The sequence below is a fragment of the Mus pahari genome, chromosome 14 (assembly GCF_900095145.1).
Source record: "Mus pahari chromosome 14, PAHARI_EIJ_v1.1, whole genome shotgun sequence".
In the NCBI taxonomy this organism is placed as follows: Eukaryota; Metazoa; Chordata; class Mammalia; order Rodentia; family Muridae; genus Mus; species Mus pahari.
This window is the reverse complement of record NC_034603.1, coordinates 33740555-33767805: the sequence shown is the minus strand read 5'-3', so window position 1 is coordinate 33767805 and position 27251 is coordinate 33740555. Positions and strand designations below refer to the sequence as shown.

Sequence of the window (27251 nt, the reverse complement as noted above, 5' to 3'; positions counted from 1 at the left end):
GAACTGTTGTCATAAACAATGGTAAAGAGACCAAGACAATCAAGCTGGTAATAATGACCACAGACCTTATTACACAGTGCAGTCCTGAACCTTTGTGCTCTGGCTCACAGATACCTCACACGCACAGGCAGTACCCATCAATCATAATCTGCATGTCATTACTGCTTGGGAACACTGCCCTGTTTAGAAAGATTAGTGCTACAACACTAGCATTTCTCTGTAAAGAGCCAGAGTACGGACTCAAGGCTTTGCAAGCCACATTCTTGGCTAGAAACCTTCTACCTGGCCGCTGTGGCCCAAACATGACTACAGCCTAGACGTGGAACCAAGTGAGTGTGGCTGCCTTCCAGTAAGACTCACCAAAACAAGATCACCTCTGTTGTAGCAGCTGTCATATGGCACCTGCCATAGTGGCCTGGGATTGGGTCACGCATCTACTAAATAACCTTTCTACTCCCCGTTTGCTGAGGATACAACTGTAACCATGCAAGCAGATCCTATTAGCTTTGATATTCTGAACACTACTCATGAGACACCCCCCCACACACAGGGAGAAGTTTATACTATAAAGCTACTCACCTGGAACTTCCCAGATTTCCCACTGCGGACATAACCACTGGAAACTAAATGAGTGTGCAGCTTTGATGGGTTTCGCCCAGCTCTGTGAAGTGACTTTGGTACGGAAGGTCAGGATGAGCAGGGATCACTCTTCCTCTTCTTTCATCCTCTGCAGTAGTATTTAGTGACTCTTTAGACAGTGCTTCATGAAATAACAGGCACTCGAAGCCCCTGAAGGACTTGTCAGAGCAAGTCCTACTGTGCACAATTCCTGACTCAACTTGGTAAGGTTTAAGAAAAAAATGGGAAACCCCATTGGAATTCTTTAGGGAAGAGGAAGGTGGCAATCCAGAAGATGGAGGGAAGTAGATAAAACAGCAATAAGGATGGCTGAAAAAGCCACAAAGAATCATACTGTTTAAAAAAAAAAAAACTATAATAGACATAATTCCGTATATAAATATGCATATATAGTTTCAATGAACTATTCTTATCTAGCCTGACCGCATTCCCTCCAAGAGTCAAGGCTACCTAACAAAAACCCCAACAACAGACATGAGAAGCTGTCTTTTGAGTTTGTTGGTCAGGGCTATCCAAATATACAGCCTATTATGCTGCTGTTCTTAGTTACGCCTGAGTTACATCTGACCTGAACTGAGAACTAACTTTCAGGGTACCAGAAGGCTCCATGCAAGTTTCCAAAGATGAGACACAACCAACAGCCCTACCCAGCCACAACACTTCCCAACAGTCCTACCCAGCTACAACACCTCCCAACAGTCCTACCCAGCCACACTACCTCCCAACAGTCCTACCCAGCCACACAACCTCCCAACAGTCCTACCCAGCCACAACACCTCCCAACAGCCCTACCCAGCTACAACACCTCCCTGTTGGGTCCTCCCTCTGAACATTGTGTTGTGCCTCTTACAGGCATGCTGGGGGTCGCTCCCCAGATCAGCCAGAGTACAGCAAAACGGCTGGAACACAGCGTCCTCAGACCGCCCACTGTCAACGCCCACTCGTTGCCCGGACCAACCACCAATGTCGTCACGCCTACTCGATTGGACCCGCCTTCTGGACACAGCTCCGCAAAGGACCGGACTGCGCGCCATTCCACCATTGAGCCATGCAGAGACAATGGGACATTGGGGCACGTGGGAGAGGGTTGGGTTCTCCCGCGTGTAATCAATAAATAGTAATAATCTTTCTTGCAGGTCATCTTATTTTAGGGAGATTAGCTCTGAAGTGCGAACCCACCCCAAGGTGTGTTCTGCGCACGCAGGCAGGCACTGGTCAGCGTGCAGACAGAAACAATACACCTCCCAACAGTCCTACCCAGCCACACAACCTCCCAACAGTCCTACCCAGCCACAACACCTCCCAACAGTCCTACCCAGCTACACCTCCTCCCAACAGTCCTACCCAGCTACAACACCTCCCAACAGTCCTACCCAGCTACAACACCCCAGCAGTCCTACCCAGTCACAACACCTCCCAACAGTCCTACCCAGCCACAACACCTCCCAACAGTCCTACCCAGCCACAACACCTCCCAACAGCCCTACCCAGATACACTTCCCAACAGCCCTACCCAGCCACACCTCCCAAAAGTCCTACCCAGCCACAACACCTAACAGCCCTACCCTGCCACAACACCTCCCAACAGCCCTACCCAGCCATGACACCTCCCAACAGTCCTACCCAGCTACAACACCTCCCAACAGTCCTACCCAGCCACAACACCTCCCAACAGTCCTACCCAGCCACAACACCTCCCAACAGTCCTACCCAGCCACGACACCTCCCAACAGTCCTACCCAGCCACACAACCTCCCAACAGCCCTACCCAGATACACTTCCCAACAGCCCTACCCAGCCACAACACCTCCCAACAGCCCTACCCAGCCACAACACCTCCCAACAGCCCTACCCAGCCACAACACCTCCCAACAGCCCTACCCAGCCATGACACCTCCCAACAGTCCTACCCGGCTACACCTCCTCCCAACAGTCCTACCCAGCTACAACACCTCCCAACAGCCCTACCCAGATATAACACCTCCCAACAGTCCTACCGAGCCACAACACCTCCCAACAGTCCTACCCAGCCACAAGACCTCCCAACAGCCCTACCCAGCCACAACACCTCCCAACAGCCCTAGCCAGCTACAACGCCTCCCAACACAGCACCTCCAAAAGACATCAGCTACCAGCATGGCACAGTAACCCTAAAGGTGTGGTAGCAGCACACAGAATCCTGGCAGTAACCAATAGCTCTCTAATCCACTCAACAAAAAGGAGACCTAGCTAGCTACTCAGCACTAGTTAAGCAATGGTAATTAGAGGAGATTCTAATATAGATATAGAGATTTATGCATGCATACATTAACATGGGTGAAAATAGAGGTCATGAATGTGAACGGGAGTCAGGAGGGGTACATGGGAGTGCTGGTAGAAGTTTCACTGTACCAAGGTAGGAAACTTTGAGATATACAACTTGTGATTACAAGGACAAATGGGCAGGTTAGACATATATATGTTAATAAAGTCCTGGGCACTATTAAAAACTAGATCGATACTATTGATTTCTTCCTAACACCCTACAGGCAAAATGAGGTAATAAAGAACATTTGAAAACATAAAACACTCTGGCAATAATAATAGTCCAGGAAGGATGCCAGGAGAAAGGAGGAGAGTTGAAGCCTGTGAACACGTGGCAGGCCGACTTACCTGAGGTAGAGGTTGCCCAGCATGGCCCATGCTTTTGCTTTCTAGTTTCTTTCAGCTACATTACCAACCTGATAGGTGTCTATGGGGTGGTCCTGGAGCTCTGTCCCCACATGGGCTCTATGAAAACTGTATATTCAGAAGTGAGAGTCAAAACACAGTGAACACGGCAGATACAAGGACGATAGAGACCAACTCAGCTCAGTTTATTTCAAGTAAGGGACAGTTAGACAGGAACTCTGTCACCAGTCTGACAAAGATGGCATGCACTCGAAGTCGACCCTACCTCCCCTTCTGTGAGAGCCTGCTCTAGAAGCCAGTCAGGCTCTCATCGGAGAGCTACTACAGTCATTATCTACACTGCATGTCTTTCCTAGGGGGTCCAAAATAGGAGGCCAGCTGAAACAAATAAGAACTGTTTTCTTTTCCTGGTGCAAAAAGAAAAACTCAACTCAACTCAGAACAACATCCCCTCCACAGCAAAACAGTGCCCAGCTCCTCTCCCTCCAACACATTGAGAGGAGGAAGTCGTTTCTCGTCCAAGTTCTTCAGGCAGAGCTGAGCAGGCTTGCAATGGACTGCAGTGCCTGGGGACGTGGCTATGGGCAGGCCTTCTTCCCCAAGTGTGACCTCTGATGCTTGTCAAGGCTGGAGCTCCAGCTGAACTGCTTGCCGCAGTGGGTACATTTATAAGGTTTCTCACCTGTATGAACCCTTTGATGTCTATTGAAGTTTGACCTCTGAATAAAGCTTTTCTCACAGATGGGGCATTTATAGGGTTTCTCTCCTGTGTGGATTTTCTCGTGGTGGCGCAAGCCTGAGAAGTCACTAAAGCCTTTCCCACAGTAATCACATTTACAGGGCTTCTCTCCTGTGTGAGTTCTCTGATGTTTCACAAAGTCTGAGCTTCGTAGAAAGGCTTTTTTGCAAATGCGGCAATGAAAGTATGTCTCTCCGGTATGAGTCCTTTGGTGAAAAACAAGCTGTGAATTCCTATAGAAGGTTTTCCCACACTCTCTGCAAGTGGGCAGTTTCTGGGCCATGGGGGCTCTGGCCTGTCCCTTCTGAGAGGCCTCTCTCTTCTCCTCTAGCCACAAGGCAGACAGTTCTCCCGAGGATGAGCTCTGTATGTGCTGACCTGGCTGTTTCCCAGAGCCCCTTTCATAAGGAAAGAGATGTGCCCCAGTTCCCTCACCCTGAAGGTTTTCCAGAGCTTCTGGGACACTGTCTCCTCCAAAGTGATGTGGCTCACTCTCACCGAAGAAATCACTCAAGGCAGTCTGTGGTGGAGCCTCACCTGATGCCTGACAGAAAACATCCAGACATCCCTGGTCCCTGTGATTTTCCAAGTTTAGGTTCTCTTTGTCATTTTCTTGTCTGTCTTCTGAAAGGAAAAAGAAGGTTTAAGTGGCAATAACTGCTATGCCCTGTTATCCAAATGATGCAAAGATGGCACTAGGCCAGCATCACATTTCTTTTTACTGAAAGAGTATCCATAACTGTGGAAGAAAACTATCACCCCGGTACCTTAGCACTCCAGACTCATTCTGCCTGGGCTCGGTTCAAGGCTACATCAACTGGCTCTGAAGCCGAGCCACTCACTCTGAAGAGCACAGGCTTCTAGTGAGCTTTTCTGACACCTCTACAGGCAGACAGTATGCACTTGAGGGCCAAAACCACCAAAATTATATACAATCAGTGCTTGTTAAATGGTTGTTTTTCTTTCTAAGGTTTATTTTATTATCTGTAATTATGTGTATGTAAGTATGTATATATATATATATATATATATATATATATATATATATATATATATATATACAGCATTACCAATTATTACGAGATATATGACACTGGGCTCACAATGCGGCCCCAGCTAGCCTGAAACTTTCATCAGCCAGGCTGGCCTCAGACTCCAAGAAATCTGCCTGCCTCTGCCCCTGAGTGCTGGATTTAAGGTGTGTGCCACCACTGTATCTGGACTTCCAGTCTAATTTCACTTGCATGCACGTATGTATAACCTACTTTTAGATAAAACTGATGTCATATTGAACACAGTTCTATATCTGGCTAGATAGCATTTATATATTAAATAGTGACCCTAGTCTATGTAATATTTAACATGAATTCTCATATAAGAAACCTAAATTATTTTGGGGTGGGGTGTGGGGAGGGACGTGTTGAGACAGGGTTTCTCTGTATTGTCCTGGCTGTCCTAGAACTAGGTCTATAGACCATACTGGCCTTGAATTCAGAGAGATCTACATGCCTCTGCCTCCTACGTGCTGGGATTAAAGGCATGCACCATTACCGCCTGAGCAGGAAATCTAAAATTTAGTTAATAAACTTCATGAATGTTTTATTGTAGGCTCAATGCACTAAGGCTCTATTGTGCCACAGCAGCTAACTAGAGCAGTTCTATGTGCCTTGCTATCTATACACATTTTATGTAAGTCGTTTTGGTTTTGCTGTGTAGCCCAGGCTACCCTCAAACTCTTAGGCTCAGGTCATACTCCTGCTCAGCCTCTTGGGTAGCTGGAAATTCAAGCACTGGACACCACATCTAGTTATACATGCTTTAGTAACTTGTGTAGGCAATTATGCCTTTTCTCATAATGCAGGTTTCTGATTATTATTGAGCTGGTAAAGATTTTATTTTTTTATTTTGGTTGGAAGGTTTATTTAAACTTTTAAAAATTACCTTATCCTTATAAATCTAAGATTTTATTCAGTGCCAGGCATAGAATCATACACCTATAATCCCTGGGTGGGAAGGTGAGGCAGGAAGATCACAAGTTCAAGGGCAGCTCAGGCAACACAGAAAGACCCATCTTTAAAATAAAACAAGGGATCCTGAGCTACAGGTTCAAGGCCAGCAGCTCTACCTAAGACTCAGCCTCAAAAAGTTAAACCAAACTAAACAAAAACAAACAAGAGGTTGTTTTCTTCTCTCTTTTTATTCTCACCTTACCTGAACTGCCAGGCCTACACACTGATCAGAGAATAGAACTGAACATGTTCGTTCTCTGAGTGCCACAGCCCATTCGAAGGGTAAATAAAGTACTGTCTGCTGTCTTTAAAGAAGAGTCCAGTAACAGCCACCATGAAAATAATAATAAATATATTGTGAATTTAAGAATTCCCCACTGTGGAAACCTATGCCCTTAATCATGTTATTTACTACAATAAATATCACTATAATAAGCAATTCTTTTCATAAGTGTTTACCCATTTTCTGATCAATGCCTTAAAGGAATTCCTCAGAGCACAACTGCAATACCTAATGGCTTGAACAATATGGTTTTGTTTTGTTTTGTAAATTGTTCTTAAATTTAGTGTGTGTGTGTGTGTGTGTGTGTGTGTGTGTGCCTGAGTGTGTATATGTGCACCACACATACACAGGAACCTATGAAGGTGAGAAGAGGGTGTTGGATCCCCTGAGACTGGAGTTACAGGTGGTTGTGAGCTGCTATGTAGATCCTGGGAACCAAACCCAGCTCCTCAACATGAATCCTAAACCACTGAGCTATCTCTCCAGCCCCGCAGTTCCTAATACCTACTGGTGCCTGACTTTCTCAGAAGGGCTGTCCCATCCTCTGGTATGTTGTTAAGCAGGAGAAATGGGAGGGTGCTAATACTTGAGTACTGAATGCTTTTTCTATGTATGCTATTTAGGCCAGTGAAAAAACGGATTTTTGTTATTGTAAATGTTAATTCCTCAGTGATAAAAGGATAAATCTTTTCCCTCCCACATCTGGGAGCTACTTTTTATACTTCAAGACTGCTGTCCAAATTTTACTGAAAAAAGTAATTAGTTCTCATCAACTTGTAACTTTTCTCTATTTTGAAAAAATTAAAACAGATCATTATTTATCTATCAAACTCACAAAAATGTTTTATACCAATTTTGTTGCAGTACTTTTGTTTGAAGTTATTCTGATGTATAGATTTTCTTTTACTTTATAGGCAAATTATTATTGTAAGTCTGTTAATCTTTTCCTCAAGGATTTTTTTCACCTCTATGCTTAGAAAAATGTTTCCAATCCAAACAGGCTGCAAATAAAATATCCACTCGTGTTTTTTTCTTCTTTGTGTCTACTTTGCAAATTATCTTTGCAAATTAAAATTTGACTTCTAGCTTATTCTGTTAAGCAACATAGGCAAAGCTCTCCAGTAGCTCCCTTACAGCCCTGCACAGAAGCAGCCCCTGCCCAGGGATCCCGGCTCCCTCCTCCATCAGAAGCGACCTGGCAGCCTCCTGCTTCCTGCGCCCCTTTCCTAGGTAATGCTCACGAAGGAGCTTCCAACCTGGCTCACTATTCTTCTCTGCTGTTAAATATCCACTAAGGAATCACGTAACTGGTTTGGGGTTTTCATTTTGTTTTACTTTTCTGCTGTTGTTCTATTCCCTGGGTACCCTGACTATAGACACAGTATACAACTTTTTGAGGCTGGCCCTGCTGATCTGCTTTCACTGTGAACTCTCCTTCCACATGGTCAAAGACAGCCTTTTCTCTCTGATTTCTGCACTTGGCCTTACTACACATCTGGCAGTCTGCCCAACTGTTGAGTTTTCCAACTGGTCCTCTCTCACCTTGCTGTAGCCTCCACCCCAGTTCAGTCTCTCTCCCTATAAACCTGGACCCCTACTAGGCCCTGTACAAGCTTCTCTCTCCAAGTGTTCTCTTCCCATCTGTCCTCATCACCACCAAATTAATCTTCCCACGCTTACTTCTAATACAATTTCTCTCAGTTCTATCTCTAGCTATAAAGACAGGCTATGCAAGGCAGAATCTAATGGGGCCAAGTCAGCAAAAAGGATGGATGGAAAAAAAACAACAAAACCCCAAGTCAAAGAGAAAACAGCTGGGATATAGTGAGCTGAATATCACAAATAAAACCCGACTGCTAAAAGGTTAGGCAAGCTCTGTTCTTTACTCACTCTTACTGGGAATATAAATATGCCAAAAAAAAATCATCTCTAAAATAATAATGGTAATAATAATAATAATAACAGGCTCAGCGTATAAGACCACTTACTGTTCTTACAGAGGATCTGGGTTCTGTTCTCAGCACCCATGTGGTAGCTCATTAATTGTTTGCAACTCCAGTTCTAGGGAATCTGATGGTCTTTTCTGGCCTCCTTGAACACCATGCAATGCATGTGGTATATATGCAGACAAAGTACCCATATACAAAAAATTTTTAAATTCAAAATTTATAATATTAATCCTACGAGGTGAACCAGATAGCCCCAGTCTTTCCAGGCTCCTTATCTAGGTAACACTCATGAAGTGCCTTCTCCCAGGTTTGCTCACCAGTCTTCCCTGATGACATGACATGATGTGAATCAATTGTTCCAAAGGAAGTCGTGTTAAATAGTAAATATACTGCTCCAAATTAAAATCAAAACTGGGTGGAATGTGTGCTTTGCATGTATAAAATCTGACTTGACTCCCAGCACACACACACACACAAAAAAAAACAATTGATAATAAAGCCATATCTATCAACTCTTATTTTCTGTAATACATTAGCAGAGGAAAATGATTAGACTCCATTAGGAAAGGATAATCTGAGTCCTTTTCCTTCTCCAGGATTCTAGAATTCAATACATGTGTACAAGAGCATGTGTGTACACATGGAAGTGACCTATTTAAAAAATTCAGATTTATTGCCAGTCTTCAAACATGTTAAGCATCAATTGATGCTGCTATTTAATGAAGTCCAGGTTCACAGAGACTAAATAGAACACTCCTCTGTTTGTTTACTTTGCTGAAGTAGGTGGTTAGCACTGATTAGGATTGGGTTAAGAAAGGTTAGTTTTGGCCAGCACAATGGCACAATGGCTCAGAGTGCTTTCTACCCAAGCCTGATGTCCTGAGCCTGACCTCCAGAGCCTACGCAACAGTGGAAGACGGCCGCATATGGCTGCACTCTGGCCTCTGTACACATGCAAAGGCACAGCATGCCCCTCACACAGATCATAAACACAGACTAACAAATAAAAGTTTTTTACAAATCCAAAAAGTATTTTCTCTAAATTTCTTTTTTAAAGATTTATTTATTATATGTAAGTACACTGTAGCTATCTTCAGACACTCCAGAAGAGGGCGCCGGATCTATTTACGGATGGTTGTGAGCCACCATGTGGTTGCTGGGAATTGAACTCAGGACCTTCGGAAGAGCAGTCAGTGCTCTTAACCGCTGAGCCATCTCTCCAGCCCCTCTAAATTTCTTAACTGATGTAATAGCTATTTCATGGAGTGTTTCTGAGGAAATTTTAACTACCTATACTGGCCTCATGTTGTCTGAATATTAGTTCTCTCTGAGAAGGCAAACTATCGAAATAGACAAGACTGACAGTAGACCCAACACGTGCTCTTTCTTTCATGTTAAATAAATATATCAACAGCCCTGTAGCCAGCAACTGCAGGTAGTCAAGATCACAGCTAGCTATGACTAATGCAATAACTACTTTACCTAACACCTGCAGTTTGATCTGCAGAGGTCAGAAAAGGCTAAAGACTATGACACCACTGACCTTTGCAGGGGAGTCTCGCCATCTTCTCAGCGCCGTGAAGGTGCAGCCCCACCAGCTCTTCCCCATATTCTGCTAAGTTAGGCAGGTCAGGTTTGGAGTTGGAAACACCTGCTACTGAGAGAGAGAAATTTGTGGGCTTAGATGAACAGTGACGTCTGGGAGCTCAAAAGAGAAGCCCAGACATCGAGTCACTTACATACACTCACCAGAAAACTAGATGATAAGGACATATGGTGAATACCATGAAAACAATAATCTACACAGGTGACAAGGACCCAGGGACCACTGGCAGGCTGGTGCAAACATCAAGACAGGGACTTGTACCTTTCATAAGGCAGTTCATTTAGTAAGAAAAAGAATATGGTCCTAAAGCCAGTAACAGCTGCATCTACATTAACTCAGCCCCTGTGAGCTGTAGAAGACTGAGCAAGTCCTTGATTTGATGCTCACTTCCAACATTTTTAAAAAGGTTATCCAATGGGTGGGTGTGTCTCGAAAAAAAGGTATTACTATAGTTAACATAATCACACAGTTCCTGGAGAACAGAACACTTTAAATATTGGGACATTCTTACTTATATGCCTGCTATTTCTAACTCATCAACTTCCCATAGTAGCACCAATGCCTCCCTTTACATACACCTTCAACAGGTGTCTCTTGGAATGCACCTAAGAGTTTCCCAGTCTTTTCATCTCCTCCCATCAAGTGGACACATGCCCTCACCTCCTGAGACCATTTTCCCATAGGTCTCCAGCATGAGATCCCAGTACTGTTCCTTCTGAGTAGAATCCAGGTGTCTCCACTGCTCCTGGGGGAGAATCACGGACGTATCATTCCAATGAAGGTGCTTAAACCTGCCTCCCAAACCACAGAAAGCTGAGAGGAAGGATGTGCTGTGGGTTCTGGTCAACAAGAGACCTAAGAACTCACTGGAGCAAGTAAGTCCTCTGTCAAGGACAAAGAGGGCAATGGGGGATGCTAGGCTTCAGATCCCCATTTCTTGCCCAGTTTATAAAACATTAGGGGCATACTTCTGGGTTTTGGTTTGGTTTGGTTTGGTTCTATGATACAAATTAGGAGTGAAGAATACCACACACCCTGTCTCTTTCAAGAGCTGCAGCTCTTTTGACACTAGGTGCCTGCTATCCTCACTATTAGAAAAATAGAATTCCAAGAGAAAGGAAAGACATTAAAAGGGAAATTAGTGAGAAAGATAATTGTAAATGAGTGAAAAGGTAGTAAGAGTTAACAGCTGTAAACCCTGATTCTGAAACAAAAGCATCAGGGGTCACAGCTGCATCCATCTGGAGTCCCTCAATGGCTTACTCAGTGAAGCTGGCTCTACTCAGTGCTCCTGAGCAAGGGGCTCCACTTAGACAAAGTAGCCTTTCTCCTCTTTAACAGTAGGCTGAAGACCCAAAACAGGAAAGGCCACCCACCTCAAATCCATCTACTTTTCAAAATTAAATTTCAGCCTCCCCACAAGAAGTTGACATTAGCAACCCACAGTAATTGGCAGCACTCTGTGGAGTTGCACATACTAGACCCCAAGTCCCAGATTGACCACTTTCTACTGTGTGATCGTGGGCAAGTTACTTAGCCTTTTGGAGTCTTGGTCCCCACCTGCTGGCTGTTTGCACTAAGCTTGTTGGGAAATTTGAAAGGAGTAATACATGCACCACTGTTACAACAGGACACCATGAGCTTCTCACCCAGAGTTCTAAAGCAAGTCTGCCACCTAGTGTCAGCAATGTGTCCAGGAGAGAGAAAGTCTGAAATTAGCAGACTGAGCGTGGGAGAGAGAAGACAGGGAAAGGAGAAGAGAATTTTTGGTATGAAAAACATCAGAATGCTCAAAAGTTCAAAATTCTTAACTATATTGTAAATACAAAATTAAATTTAAACTTATTAATTTGTTACCATTACATGAATGAAACTCCTGGAAATAGCCAGTCTGAGTAAATATTGCTAAATACAGGAGTCCTCAGTTCAAACCCACAAGACCTTCATTAGAGAGCTGTCAGGGAAAAGGATGCCATGCAAGCACCTGACAGAATGGCAGCTTTGCTGGACACTGAACATTCTCCATGGCACCAGAACAGTTGTTGCTCTGTGAAGTGGCAAGAAAGAGAGCACAAGCACTGGAAGCTCCAACATCACCATCAGCCAAAGGACAGTCCAGAGTCACTGAACACTGCACCAATGGCTGAAAGCTGCACTCCAAAACTGCCAAGAAGATGAGGCCTGAATGCAACCCCTAGTATAGATGCAGGGTACCAGAAGCTATACCTTCCCTTTGAAAGTCCCAAAGTCCATTGTGTGCTGAGGGAAAATCCTGTTCCCATGTAGAAAGAGCACCATCTTGTGGGCTTATCAACTATACCACCTTCAACTCATATAGAGTAGGGGGCACTCTACCCAGCCATAGTTTCTGATAATGACATACTATGAAGGAGTAATCACATCCACTCTGCATTCTGAAATAACTACCGAAACTTCAAATTAACAGACAAGACTGGAGATAGGGGTATATTTAAATTTCCCTTAATTTTTCAAAGAATTCCATTAAATATGAAGGTTTTGCTAAAGCTGATAATGGTTGGGGTTGGTGATTATTGGGATATGTAAGGATGACTTATTTACCTTAGTGGTTGGTAGGCAGTTGTCAACTAATACATTATGTGTACATAGTCACCAATCAGCTAATACAGGCACTGTGTATGTGTATAATTGCCAATCGGCTAATACAGGCACTGTATATGTATAATTGCCAATCAGCTAATACAAACATTGTATATGTGTATAATTGCCAAACAGCTAATAAGGGCAGTGTGTGTGTGTGTGTGTGTGTGTGTGTGTGTAGAGTCATCATTCAGCCATTACAGGTACTGTGCGTGTGTGGAGTCACTAATCAGGTAATACAGGCACTGTGCATATTTATAGTTGCCAATTGGCTAACACAGGAGCTATAAGTATATATAGTCACCAGCTGACTAATACAAATACTCTGTGTGTATAGTCACCAATTACCTAATACAGGCACTGTGTATGTGTAAGCAATCATCATAATATTTGTTCTTTGTTTTATTTTGTGACTGGCCTGAAATTCTAATACTGCTGTCTCAGGCTTCTGAGTGCTAGAATTACAGGCAAGTGACCACCATGCCCGGCCTTGATCTTTCAAGTTATCCAAAACAGGTAACGGATGCTGTCTGTAATGTTTAAATATATTAACCAATTCTCTGAACTGTCCCTACACACTCCAGAAGCAATGGTCCTTTCATAAAGTAAGAGACAGCTTGGTTTGGGCTGCGGAGATGGCTCAGCGGTTAAGAGTACTGACTGCTCTTCTGGGGGCCCTGAGTTCAATTCCCAGCCACCACATGGTGGCTCACAACCATCTGTAATGAGATCCGATTCCCTCTTCTGGTGTGTCTGAAGACAGCTACAGTGTACTCATATAAATGAAATGATAAATTGTTGAAAAAAAAACAGAGAGAGAGAGAGAGAGAGAGAGAGAGAGAGAGAGAGAGAGAGAGAGAGAGAGAGACACAGCTTGGTTTTATGATAAAACTAGCGCTAATGGTATAGATCTACTGGACCTAAAAGTAAGATGACAAAGTTACGTACACTTAATTTTTTACCACAGAAGCCAAAAGTTACATTGGAAAAAAAGACAGCTGTTCAAAAAAAGATAGCTGGCAAAACCAGTTATCTACCTGAGGGTGAAATTAGATTCTTATCTTTCACCTTGTACAAAAATCAACTAAAAAAAATCAATCAAAGACCTTAATTTAAAACCCTAAGTGCTGAAACTTAGAGAAGAAACCACAGGGACAACTCTTCAAGAAACTGGAGTAGGCAAGAACTTTCTGAATAGAACACTGCCAGCACAGAAACTGTCAGAAATAATCTCGGACCAAGTGCCAACAGATGGACCTCATAAAAATCCAAACCGTCTGCACAGCCCAGGAGACAAAGCGGCAGATCACACAGCCCCAGGATGAGAGGGAAGCCCTGAGCCACACTTAACACAGGGAACAGCACCCAGGATTTACAAAGAACTGCAGCAAGTAAATGCATGGGATGAGACTGCCAGCAAAGAAAAAGGAATCAGTAGCCAGTTTTCAAATGAAGCCTGGCCCTGGGTAGCAGGCTTCTTGGGTGCTCAACCACAGTCCTGCCCATCTCTATTTTCACATCTCAGGTTTCAGTTACCCACTGTCAACTGATGACTGAGAGCATCAAATAATATGGCATGTTTCATAAATTCTTAGGCTTTAAATTGTACATTCTTTCATTTATCATCTGTCTGCTTGTTTTTGAGACAGTGCCTTCAGTACAGTTCACTGTGGCTTGAAACTCACTTTGTAGTCTAAATTGTCCTTGAATCTACAACACATACCACTTCATTTTTTAAAGTGCTAGAAATACAGGTGTGCCACCACACCCAGCAACTGTGTGCCATTCTGAGTGGATGACATAATTTCAAACAGGATGTGAGTTGTCAATTTAGCCAACACATCCACCCATACACTGCCAACAGCACTTCTACCCTGCATACACTGCTCACCAGGATATCCCTCTTCATACACTGCCCACCAGGACATCCCCCTGAATACAATGCCCACCAGAGCATCCCCCCTGCATTCACTGCCCACCAGAACATCCCTCTGTATACACTGCCCAAACACTTGTTATTTAGCAGCTCTGCTTGCTGACAGACCCACAGTTGCATAATCAGTGCTTCTGTTCAACTGGCCCTTATTTTACTTAAGAGAAGCTCTGTGAAGTGCAAGAGATGGTGGCCATGCCTGAGAGAAGTCATGAAGTACATACTATAAAATGGAAAATGAAAACATTCTCTACTCACTAAGGAAAAAGCCATGTACAGAAGTTGCTGAGTTCTATAGTAAGAACAACTCTTCTACCCATAAAATGGTGAAAAAGAGAAGACATTAGTACTAGTTTTGCTGTCACACCATGAATTGCAAAAGTTATAGCCATGGTGGATGAGAGTTCTATTATCCACCTCACTCCATCTCATCACGCAACTCTGTGCTATCTGACATCAGCACATAAAGGGTGAGTACAGTGTTACAGTAAGACAGACTGACACAAGGTTCCACACTCATGTAACTCTCATTACAGAGCACTGCTAAATTTATTCCATTATTAGATGTCAATATATATTGCTCACCTTTCATAACTTACAAATTAATCTTTATCAGGGGAATGATAGAAAAGCCCCAGTTTCTCTATACATATGATGTACAATGTTATGCACAGTTTCAGACATCTCGAAAGGACACACACACACACACACACACACACCTGAAAAGTCTGAGCAAAATAGAACAAACTTTGTCCAAATAATCGCATCCCGAGAATATTTATAAAAACAAAGATAACCCAGCAATTGCTTGACATGTAGGTAGATGGACAACACAAACCCAGCAAGAAGACATTTTAAAAACAGAGGAAATATTGTGTTATATGTAGGGAAAAGGAAGATGTGTTATTTCATAAAATTGCATTTTATATAAAATTCTAGAAAATATAAATATGTGGTAATAGAAGGTAGTTAGGTGTCTCAGAATGGCCGGGGTACTGCAAATGACAGGAAACAAGAACTCAAACAGCAAGAGAGGGGCTGTACAGAGAGCTCAGCAGTTAAGAGCATTGGATGCTCTTCCACAAGACCTGGGTTCAATCCCTAGCATGCACATGATAATTCACAACCATGTGTAACTCCAGTTCCTGGAGATCTGCCCTCTTCTGGCCTCCATGGGTATCAAATGCACCTGGCACATACCAGACAAAACAACTCATAAATATAAAAATATTTTTTTAAAAAACCTTCAAAGAAAAACTTAAGATGTGATGTTTTTAAAGAAAAACGCGGGAGGGAGATAGCTATTCTTGATTGTGCTTGTGTTTTACGGCTGCATATATACACCAGAACTTATTAAACTATATGTTTTGAGTATCAACATTGTCTCTATGATATCAGAGAAAAAAATTCACCTGTCATACATGAAAAACAACCATTCCAAGTTTCTAACAGACTCCTGTGTGGGTAGCTTATACTAGGAAATGAAATAGCCCTTTCTTAGCATGAGCTCAAAGTAATGAAAAAAAAAAAAAATCAGAAACTACCAGGCAAAGCAACTTGTACCTCTTCCCAGAGGCCAGATTCCGTTATCCATCTGTCAAGATGTCTGGCTAAAGAAGCAGGGACTCAACTCTTATGGGGCAGCAGCCACTGCAACTCCTATTCAGCCATGCTCCACCTCTGCTTCTCTTCTGAGTCTGTCCCCACCAACCCTCCTGGGCCAGGGGACACAGGCCGAGGACCTCCGCTCACCTCCTGTAGCGCTGGGAGAAGTGCTGTTCCCACCTCTGGGTCTCTAACAGGCCTCTCCTCAGGTCTGGCAGGAAGCTGGGAAGCAGCCAGAGCTGTGGCAAAGAATAGAAGGCTTTCAGAATCCCTTAACCACTCCTCAGGGGACACTGTGAAATTCTTCACAAATTAGAACAGATTGCAGTGTCAATCAAATTCAAAGACTTGTGATTATGTACTAACAACTATCAACCCCCACTCCAAACTTCCAGTCTCACCCATGTTTCTCACAGCTCCCTCCAAAGAACCAAACCCCAAATGGTATGGCCCAATCATGAAGGGTTTAAAATACCGACGTGGTCATTCCCACACTTTCCAGGGGCGTTACACTGTTCCGGCACACACTTAGCAGCACTGACCACAGCCCCAAGCTTCTTCCAGAGTCTACCGCATAGCACAACAGATAACTGCCCCTCACCTAATTCTGGCTCCATGTCTGATTCCTCTTTCACACCATGGCTCAGTAGCTCCCCAGGTGCTGAGGATGAATTCCGAAGGGGCAGGTCCTGAGGTACCACTTCCATCGAGGGCTCCACCTCCAGTGCGGGCTCCAACCTGTCCCCAGGGCAGTGTGTTGAATTCTCCTTCTCGAATGGAATCTCTTGTCCTAGAACTTGGATGCTGATCTGGATACCAAACAGCACTAATTACCAAAGGATGCAGAGTCAAGTTTGCTTAAAGTTAATGGGAATGACCTTCTACAACAGACCATGAGATAGACAGTCTTATGGCTATCGGGCACAGAAAAAGAAAAGCCCCCTTTTAACCCAGAAAAACAGACCAGAAACTGAGGCCTGAACCAGGTCTAAGAGACCTTCAAATCATTCTGCTAATATTATGTTCTCCTAGACAGCTTCCAATAATTAAATTCAGTGTAAGCTGTGGTCGTGGTGTTCTGTTCTGGAGAGAGCTCCTTGAGCCCCTGTCTTTAGCACAGGAATCTTCCATCATGCATAATGCAGACTTTTCACCCACCACCAAGTCCTTGCTGGGCAGCCAACTTGTAGTGCCCCTTAAGTAGCTTCAGGAAGGAGGCCTGTTGCCAGAATAAGCAATCATGGGATTCCAGGCTTAAAACTCTCAGCTAACCCCACCCCTAACTCTAGGGAAGGGAGAAGGGTATTCAACCACTGATGGCAAATGAGTTAAGCAACTGTGCCGGAATGGAAAGACAACCAGGAAAAAAAAAAAAAAAAAGGTAAACAATGGGGTTTCTAGAGGTGCCAGTTGGTGAACTCCCTGAGGTTCTGACGAAGTGGCACCTGGAAGAGAACTGGGAAGTGTTCTCTCTCTCTCTCTCTCTCTCTCTCTCTCTCTCTCTCTCTCTTCCCCCCCCCCCATTTATCTGCTTGTGAGTTTTACTCTGCATAACAAACTGGTAAAGTAATACAGGCATATTCCTGGGTCCTACAGGTCACTGATCATCAAATTGGACAACCAGTTTGCTAAGACACCTGGTCATGGCATTTGTGGGTAGCATCTGAACTGCCAGAACAGCTCTGATGGGCTGGGCTCTGGTTCCGTGTAGACAGCTATCAGAACTGGACTGACTTGCTGATACTTGGATTGCATCAGAGAATCAAAGGACTGGGTTTTAGTTTGGGAACCCTATATAACTGGGGTCCTGAGAACTGTCAAGAAAGAAGACAACGAACCAGAGAAGCCCCAGGGGACCTGGGCGTTACTCACAGGCAAGATAGTGTGCTTACCCACTGCCACAGTTTCTGGGGATCTCCCTTCAAGCTTTCCACTAGCGTCACTGCCTCTTCTCCACTGCCTGGACACTGTTTCCTCACCCACATCTGGATCTCCCCAGGGAGGATGGTCAGAAACTGCTCCAGCATGAGGATCTCCAGGATCTGCTCTTTGGTGTGAACCTCTGGCCGCAGCCACTGGAAACAGAGCTTCCGGAGTTGTCTCAGGGTCTCCTGGGGCCCAGATATCACCTGGTAACGAAACTGCCTGAAAAGCTGGCGAGCAGTCTCAGGGTTGGCAAGCTCCCTTTGCTGGGTGGCATCTGATGCAGAGAATGTGGCATCCTCGGCCTTGGTCAGAAAAGGAAGCGGGCCCAGGGCCTGCCCCAAGTCAACAGGCATTGTCAGGCTTCTCGGGACCTTTTAGGCGAGAGGCTTCCAGGATGGAGCAGTCTCTAGAGAGAACTGTGTCTTCTAGGATGTTGAGGAATGAGAGTCAATGCTGTACATGAACAACACAACAACATATAGTCAGAAACAACACACATGTGTGCTCGCCATGAAAGGCCTTCAGGTCTGTAATTGTTCAGCATGTATACAATTCTGTTTTGAGAGGCTGTAAACTTGAAGGTACAAAGCAAAGTACAGCTTTATCCTGCCCACATCTATATTCTCCATTGGTATTCAAATGTCCAGAGACTCCATAGATGAACGGAATGTACCACACAGGCGGGTGTGGTGGCACACACTTGTAATCTTAGCACTTAGAAGATGGTGAGTGTGGGGCCAACCTGGGCTATATAACAAGTTCAAGGTATGTCTCTGCAAGGTAGGAAGACCCTATTTCAAAACAGAAAAATAAAGAGTTGACATGATGCCTCAGCAGATAAAACCATTTGCTAACTAAGCCTAACAACTTGGCTTTCATCCCTGAGACCATGGAAAGAGAGCCACTCCCAAAAGTTGTTCTCTGACCTCCACGTGTGCACTGTAGTATGCGCATGATTATCTGCACATACTCAATACAATTTTAAAATTTTTAAAAGAAAAGCATGAAAGAAATAGACACATGAAATCATTTCACTATGGGTTTCCAAGTAAACACATACTTCTGTATCTCTGTACCTGTAAGCTAATACATAACAATATTGAGGGTTGACGATATAGCTCAGAGAGTATAGTGCCAACCTCACATGAGCCAAGTCCTAGGTTCAATCCCTAGTATCTATAAACTGGCACAGTGACTCATGACTTCAATAACAGCACTTAGGAAGTAGAAGCAAGAAGATCAGTAGTTCAAGGTCATCCTCAGTTACCTTGTGAGTTCAAGACCAACCTGCGATACATGAGACCCTTTCTCAGAATAAGATTAGATGGACAGATAGACAGACAGTTATGGACAAGAACCCTAAAAATACAGGCTAATATTGAAAGGGTGATATGTTTCATATCAGCATACCATGTTATCTATCTCAAGACTAAAGCAACAAGGTCAAGAAACCATAAACCAAAACCTATAGTCCCAACTATAAGTCAAAATAAACCTCTCCTTAAAACTTGTCTATCTGAGGTATTTGTACAATGACACAAAGCTAGTTAACACAGCATCAGGATTCAGAAGACAGCAAATGAGGCAGTGGGAAGGAAAGCAGTAAGTGCCAAAGTTATTATTACAGTGCTCTCAAAGGATCATTTATTCCGTTAATAGCTGACTCTATTACAGGTGCTCATAAGAGTGGGTCATTGACCCTTAAAACATCAGAAAGGAAGATACTAACAATCACCATTTCTCTATAACACTAATGGCACACATGTGGACACATGTACACACATAAACACACACACACAACAAATACACATATATAATAACAATAAAGTAAATTAAAAGGACAAGAGGGAGGACAGACATGAGGGGGAGGGAGGGAGGGAGGGAGGGAGGGAGGGAGGGAAGGATGGAGAAGAGGAGGAAAAGGAGGAAAAAAAAGACAAGTGTAACATTCAAAAACCAACCAAAGCAATTTTCTTTCAGGGATGCAAAAACGGAGAGGTAAGAACAGCTTAATGGCATGTGGTTTTCATGAGGACCTCTCTAAACTGATGCATTTTATTGTGGGAGTTTTGTTGTTGTTTTAAAGAGCCTACATACCTCATTCACATACTCAGGTAGTACTCAGTGGTACTAAGAAAACACTACTAAAGTAAAGAATACTACATATTTGGGGAATTGCATTGCTGGCCCTGGCAAAAATAAGTGATAAAACAAAGGAATCGGCCAGCTACAATCAATTCCCAAACTGGAGAAAGCAAGTGAGACAGCCAGTTTTAAGCAGTCCATGGAGCGAGTGAGGATGCAGTTCTGAGAGAAATTGGTGAGGGAAGCCCACAGCCATAACTGCTGGCTATGTGAGGACAACTTTGCTGCCAGAGTGGAGGATACTGAGCTCAGGTGGAGCACAACGTTTCAACAGGCTGAGGCAACAGGAGCACAGCTGAAAGCTGTTGGAGTGAGCCTGCTCTGAACACAGCAGGGAGGAACATGCCAACAGAGACAGATGTCAGTATGGGGTGTCCCCTAAGCCCGGGGACAGACTTGAGGCTGCTTATCACCAGGATAAAACACCAAGGTTTAACAAAGATCAGAACATACACAAAAGACCAATGAGGCACTGGAATTTTTATAATCATTCCAGGATGGCCAGGGCTAAACAGAGAAACCCTGTATCAAAAACCCAAAGAGCTTTTTTCCAGTAAGACCCACTCTCACCTGCCCTAACAAAACCTAAAACGGAGTTGCCGCCAGATCCACAGATAGCAGCTTCATTCCATCAACGTGGAAAGCTATGGGGAAGCACCCCTCTCCTTCCAAAGATTTGCTTAACCAAAGTGTAAGATGAAGCCTAGTTGCCTGCTCCAACAAACAACAACATTCCTCAAGAACATAACCGGCCTTCAGCATCACGAATGCACCCACTCTGAGAGTCAGAATGCAACACGACATTATGAGATACACAAATAATATGTATGAGGCTAAGGCAAGAAAAAGCAGCAGTCAACAAAAACCAACTTCAATATGGTCAAGGGCTTAAAAAAACAAAACAAAAAAACAACTCCAAGTCCAGCATAAACATCCTTTAACAACTAAAATTAAAATACACAGTTTACAGGAGCTAGGTAGAATGCAAGTCCACCATGCATGAGGCTCTGAGCTCAGTCCTCCTTAAAGCATACATATGCACACACACACACAACACACTCACACACCAAGCACAGCCCACACTAAGCACACACACACAGAGACACACATGCACACACATACACATACTGCAGACACATGCACAGACACACACACACACACCATGCACACATATACAGGCATATACAGACACACACATCATACACATACCCAAACACACCACACATACATGCACCACACAGACACACACACTGTATATACTGCACACACCACATGGACACACAGCCATGAACAAATTTTTCAAAAAGAACTCAGAAAATTTGTCACCAGTGGATTTGTACTACAAGAATAAAGGTCATTCATTCCTCCCACTGCTAGAAAACTATCTTCAGAAAAGAATAAAAAGCAAAAACAGTCAGTGTCTGGTGAGTACAAATACTATATGTTTTTGTATTCTGATAACCTCCGTAAAAGGCAGATGAGGGATTGTGAGATGGCTCAGCAGGTCAAGTCACTTGCTGCTAAGCCTGACAACCTGAGTTCGGTCTCTGGGACCCACAGAGTAGAAGGAGAGAACTGAATTCCACAAGTTGTGCTCTGACCCCACGTGTGCACTGTGTACAGCCACATACATACACAAATAAAGTATGTCAGGGCTGGAGAGATGGCTCAGCAGTTTAGAACACTGACTGCTCTTCCAGAGGTCCTGAGTTCAATTCCCAGCAACCACATGGTGGCTCACAACCATCTGCAATGGGATCTGATGCCTTCTTCTGGTGTGTCTGAAAAGAGCAAAAGTGTACTGATATATAAAACAAATAAAAAAAAATGATGTCATTTAAGGTTTTCAAAAAATAGTAGTCTAAGACATATTAAAATTGCATGGGGAGGACACATTTAACAAATTCGTTTTGTTAATATGGGTGTGACTTGCCAAATCAGAAAAAGGAAATCGGAAGCAATTAGGAGGGGATGCCAGGTGGGAAGTGGGAAGGGTCAAGTAAGAGGTAAGAACTGGCAGATCTGGACTGGGCTATAGAAGCTGGTACAACGACAGAGACCCTGAGAGGTTAAACTCTATTTAAAGCTTAAGAATGCATAGTGTTAGCACTGGCTCATCTTCCAGACAACTCAAGACCCAGGCTCCAAACCTAGCACCCGAAAAGTGACCCACTCCAGTTTGAAGGGACCCAACACCCTATTCTAGCCTCCTCTGCTGCACCCGGCACACAAAGGTGCACAAACATGTATGCAAGCAAAAAGCTCATACATACATAAAAACAACTTACTTAAAACATAGCAAAAAGAAAAAACCAGAAATATCACAGGAAAAGAGAAAAAAAAAATGTGATGGAAAACAAGACAATGCAGTAGAGTAAAACCCAACCATCCAAAACCTACATTAAGTGTAAATGGGATAAACATTCACACTACAAGACAGAGTATGTAAAGAGCAAGACCGAGATATACGCTATCTGAAAGAGACATTTTAAATATAAACACACAATAACCTGAATCGTAGCCAAGTGGTTAAAGCACTTGACTAGCCTGTGTAAAATTCTGGGTTCCATGCCCAGCACCACAAATTAATTAGGTAGAAGAAATAGTTTAAAAATAAAAATTAAAGAAATGAATATATTTCTACATGAATATATTTCTATTTAAATTAGACTGTAATTGGAGAATACATATTTGAAGTTTCCAGTTCTATAAAAACTTGTGCCTAAGATTTTTTTCATTAGTGTTTCTTATGTGCACTGAATATACCACAGATGTTGAGCCTAATTTTGATTGCTACTACTAGGAGCTTGCATAGTATATGAAAACAGTATGTGGCATAAGCATATGAAAACTGATATGACTACATTAGTGTATGTGGTCAAGCTGACTGGAAGATCTGTTAGTTTCTCCTGCTGTGAGGAAATACTGTGAACAAAAGCAACTTGTGGGCGAAAGGGTTTCTTATACACTTTTAATCTAACAGTTAATCATCCAAAGTTGTTAAGACAAGAACCCAAACAAGGAAAAGAACCTGGAGGCAGGAAGAGACCATGGAGAACTTGCTTACTGGCTTGCTCAGCCTGCTTTCTTGAAGAACCATTGTGAGTAGTGCAACCACTAGGGGTTACTACACTACTCACAATGGGCTGGGCCTTCCCTCATTACTAATTAAGAAAATGCCCTATAGGTTTGCCTACAGCCCTATCTTAATGGAGGCAATCTCTCAATTGAGGTCCCCTCAAGTGACTACAGCTTGCGCCAACTTGACATAAAACTAACGAACACAAAGACAAAGGAGGGGGTTGTCATTTCATTTTGAGAAATGTGCTGGCTCATCAATAATAAATAGTGTGGCTACAATAGTACCGACCAAAAAAATAAAAGATGGCATGTCATTAAAACAGATGGGCCAGATCATCTAGAAATAGAAGTGTAGACACAGCTAGTATCAATTTTTTGTTGATTATTTGGTGTGTTTGAGGATAGGTGTTTGGGGCTGTTGTTTTGAGATAGGGTCTGTCTCTGGCTAGCCTGGAATTCAAGGTAACTACACTGCATGCATCAGCCTCCCCAGTGCTGATATTAAAGGAGTGAGGTGCTGTCCTGACTTCTAGTATCAACCAAAGCTAAACCCCACAGCTCTGATATGCTTAATGAAGTCCATAAGAAATATTCAGGAAAACAAACCATGTACACACATTTCATACAATTGGAAATACAATTCAAGTATGTATTGTGTAACCACGATATCCTAATTAGGGTTACTATTACTATTATTATGATGAAACACCACAACCAAAAAGCAAGTTGGGAGGAAAAGGTTCATTCAGGTTACACTTCTACATCATAGTCCATCATTGAGGAAAGGGTTTATTCAGATTACACTTCTACATCATAGTCTATCACTGAAGGAAGTCAGGACAGGAACTCAAGCAGGGCAGGATCCTACAGGCAGGGGCTGATGCAGAGGCCCAGAAGGAGGGCTGCTTACTAGCTTACTCCTCCCAGCCTGCTTTCTTAGAGAACTCTCAAGACCACCATCCCAGGATGCTGTCACTCACAATGTATGGGCCCTTCCCTATCAATCACTAATTAAGAATATACCCTACAGCCAGATCTTAAGGAGGCATTTTCTCAGGTGAGGTTCTCTCCATTCAGATGGCGCAATCTGACATAAAACTAGCCAGGACAAAATGTAATTAAATGAGAAATCAACACCAATAAGGGATCTTGAAATCCCAACTTGTAGAAATTAGTAAGCAGTAGTCAAAGACATCACAATGGAAATTACAATATATTTTCACACAAAATGATCCTGAAATCACAGCTGACCAAATGTTACGAGCTTAGAACAGGAGCTCAAAACCTATGAGCTGAGGTGCTTTCATGGAGGTCACCTAGGACCATGGGAAAACACAGATATTCACATTACAATCCACAACAGTAGCAAAAGCACAGTTATGAAGTAGCAACAAAAACTACTTTATGGTTGGGAGTCACCACCATGAAAGGAACTGCATTATAGGGTCTCAGCATTAGGAAGGTTAAGAACCACTGGCTTAGGAGGAAAACTTTCAAAGAAGGCTCTGTTTTTAGAAATGAAATACACAAAACTCCTTCGCTAACTAAATGAGCTATTTCCTGAGTTTTACAAAAAGAATAAAAATGTCAGTCAGCAAAATTCCCACCTGTAAAATTGATCAGAGTTTAGTTCCTAACACGAATTTGAAGACTATTCAAGAAGCACTAATCTGGGACACTAAATCTTACACATTTACATCTTATGATATTAATACTACTGGTTCCATGCAGTAACGGCCAACTTGCTGGCTACCTCCCAGTCATCTGTGACAAGGCATTCATTTACTCAAAATTAAATTACCTTATAGAAAGACATGGATTTGTGCCCAGATGAGAATTTACCTCTCACTCCTCACAGGAGAAATTCATGATTTATCAGTTATATTTATATTACCGACGCTTTAAAAAAAAAATCGAGGTGAAATGCACATTTTTCTATGCACACGTAGGTTGCACACAGGGTTGCACATGTAAGTCGCCCTTTGTTTATTAGGCCACTGTAGGCTTTAATTGTGCCATTGCTGGCCTTCCTGACAGCCCTGTAAAGTAAGTATTAAAAGTTAACAGCTCTGGGTCCTCCGGGGCTTCTAAGCAGCAACGCTTCAAGCTCAGGAAGAGCTAGGGCAGCCTTCTGGGGGTTTGCAAGGGGCAGCCGGGGTTGTCACAGAGGCCCAGTAACTAGCGGCTGGCCGCCTGGCAGTGTCCCACCGGATTCCGGGTCTCACTCTCCCGATCCCTCTCCTGGGGTGGACGAGCAACCCGGAAGAGCCCTCTCTCCGTTCCGCCCCGAATCCCCTCCCCCGCACGCCCCTGTCGTCCGCGAGCGCGACAGGCACGGGGCCGAGACCGCTGTCCCCGCCGAAGCTCGCTCCTGATAGTGCGCGAGCTGGAGCGACTTCAGCTTTGACCCCAGGACTCGGCTACCCCTCCGATCCACCCAACCTACGCGCTTACCTCCGCCCAAGCCGCCCGCTCCGGCGCACTTCCGGAAGCTGGACAGCTGCGCGCTTCCGCGGCCCAGGCGGTGCGCGGCGCCGGGGCGGGGCGAGGGGTGGGGTGGGGCGGGGCGAGGGCGGGACTACCTGAGGCCGGCTTTCCTATTGGTTTCCCAAGAAGTGTCCCAGTTCACGACCTGTGTCTGACCCCTCCCCTCGCAGGGGCTGGGAGCTCCTAGTTCCCACCAGCATTCATCCCTCAAGATCGGGTTTTCTAATCCAGGCTGAGCCTACAGCCTTTTCGCCCATTTTCACACCGTCCTGCGCTGGGCCACAGCTGCCACCTCTTATCACTAAACCCAGTTGACAGAAGCCTCCTGTCCAGATCCAAGTACTCAGTCTTGAGTAACTGACAGACAGGACAGCTTTGGAATGGAGACGCGTCCACTCTCTAGCCCATGGTTAGAGAGGTTGACATCTCCGAAGAAACCGGGCGGGGGCTAGGGGAGCATGGCATGTGCACACGCCTGAAAAACTGATCAGTAGGAAAGGGACTCAACATGTAATCAAAGTAAGTCCTTGGCGCCGAAAGTCTCGCAGTTCGTTAGAAAGCCTTTCACAATCCTGGTTAAAGCAATCGGTGACTCAGACATCAAGAGACAAACATAGTTGACAGGTTACTAGTCTGGCAGAGGCAGAAGTGTATCACAGGAGAGCTTGGCTGACTGAGCCGACATTTAGCTAGAGACTCGCCTCGCTGGTTATTTTCAATTCTGAGGAACTTCACTTCCAAGATCAGGTGGTTTGGTCGGGACCCTGATAAGGTTCCTGTTAAACGCGTTGGGCTTTAGTTGAACAACATTCAAAAGAGAGCAGAGTAACCCAAACCCTGGAGTTGTGCAATGAACCTCTGAGAATCTGACTGAAGCTGAGGCTTTTTCCACGGGAAATATGGAGACATGGTTACACACACATTTCGTTCTGAAATTCAGGGAGCGAATAGAGGCAATCTTGGAACCCACAAAACTCAAGCTGACAGTTCTAAGGAATGTCCCTTTAGCTACTTTTTAAAAATTAAGCTGGCAATTGAGGAGACGCGTGACACTCTTTGAACAGATGGAACAAGCAAAACACGTTTTAAAAATAGGAAGACATCTAACTTAGCTGAGGAAATAATAGAAAAGTGCCATCTATTTTCATTTACTTCATAAATATTTACCAGCTGCCTTGTCGGAGCCGGATACTATTCCATTCGATAAGGATATAGTAGTGAACTACACATGCAACACTCTGGCACTTAAAATACTATTTTGTGAAGAAAGCTGAGCAATAGGTAAATAAATGCACAGGTACTAAGCATGTTGGGTCATGAAAAAAAAAATTAGGTAGGTAAAACAGGTGGTATTGGAGTTGTATTACAGTTTATGTAGAATGAGGGAGGACGAACAGATAAAACAACCTTGAATTGAGATTGGAAATTAAGGAGCAAGCCTTGTGTACAGGGCAAGTTTTCCAGGCAGAGGGAATAACAAACATCTAAGCCTGGAGACAATAAGAAAAAAAAATAAAGAGGTATGAGCTCTGAGCTCTGGACCACAGCAGCAAATAGTTC

At 43.8% G+C, this 27251-nt stretch overlaps 1 protein-coding gene across 2 annotated transcripts; it reads right to left on the bottom strand.

Moving 5' to 3' along the window:
• Positions 1-3473: 3473 nt before the first annotated feature.
• Positions 3474-25745, bottom strand: Znf18 (zinc finger protein 18). Of its 2 annotated transcripts, none has more exons than XM_021212960.1 (7): positions 25659-25745; positions 17945-18431; positions 16654-16861; positions 16200-16291; positions 10556-10640; positions 9833-9946; positions 3474-4672 (listed from the first exon to the last, which is right to left on the bottom strand). In XM_021212960.1, exons 2-7 carry the CDS (start codon positions 18329-18331, stop codon positions 3888-3890), a joined length of 1671 nt encoding a protein of 556 aa, XP_021068619.1. In that variant the 5' UTR covers positions 18332-18431; positions 25659-25745; the 3' UTR covers positions 3474-3887. The 2 variants fall into 2 exon arrangements, with proteins under 2 accessions (XP_021068619.1, XP_021068620.1); XM_021212961.1 differs by having other exon boundaries at positions 9833-9943.
• Positions 25746-27251: the final 1506 nt, after the last annotated feature.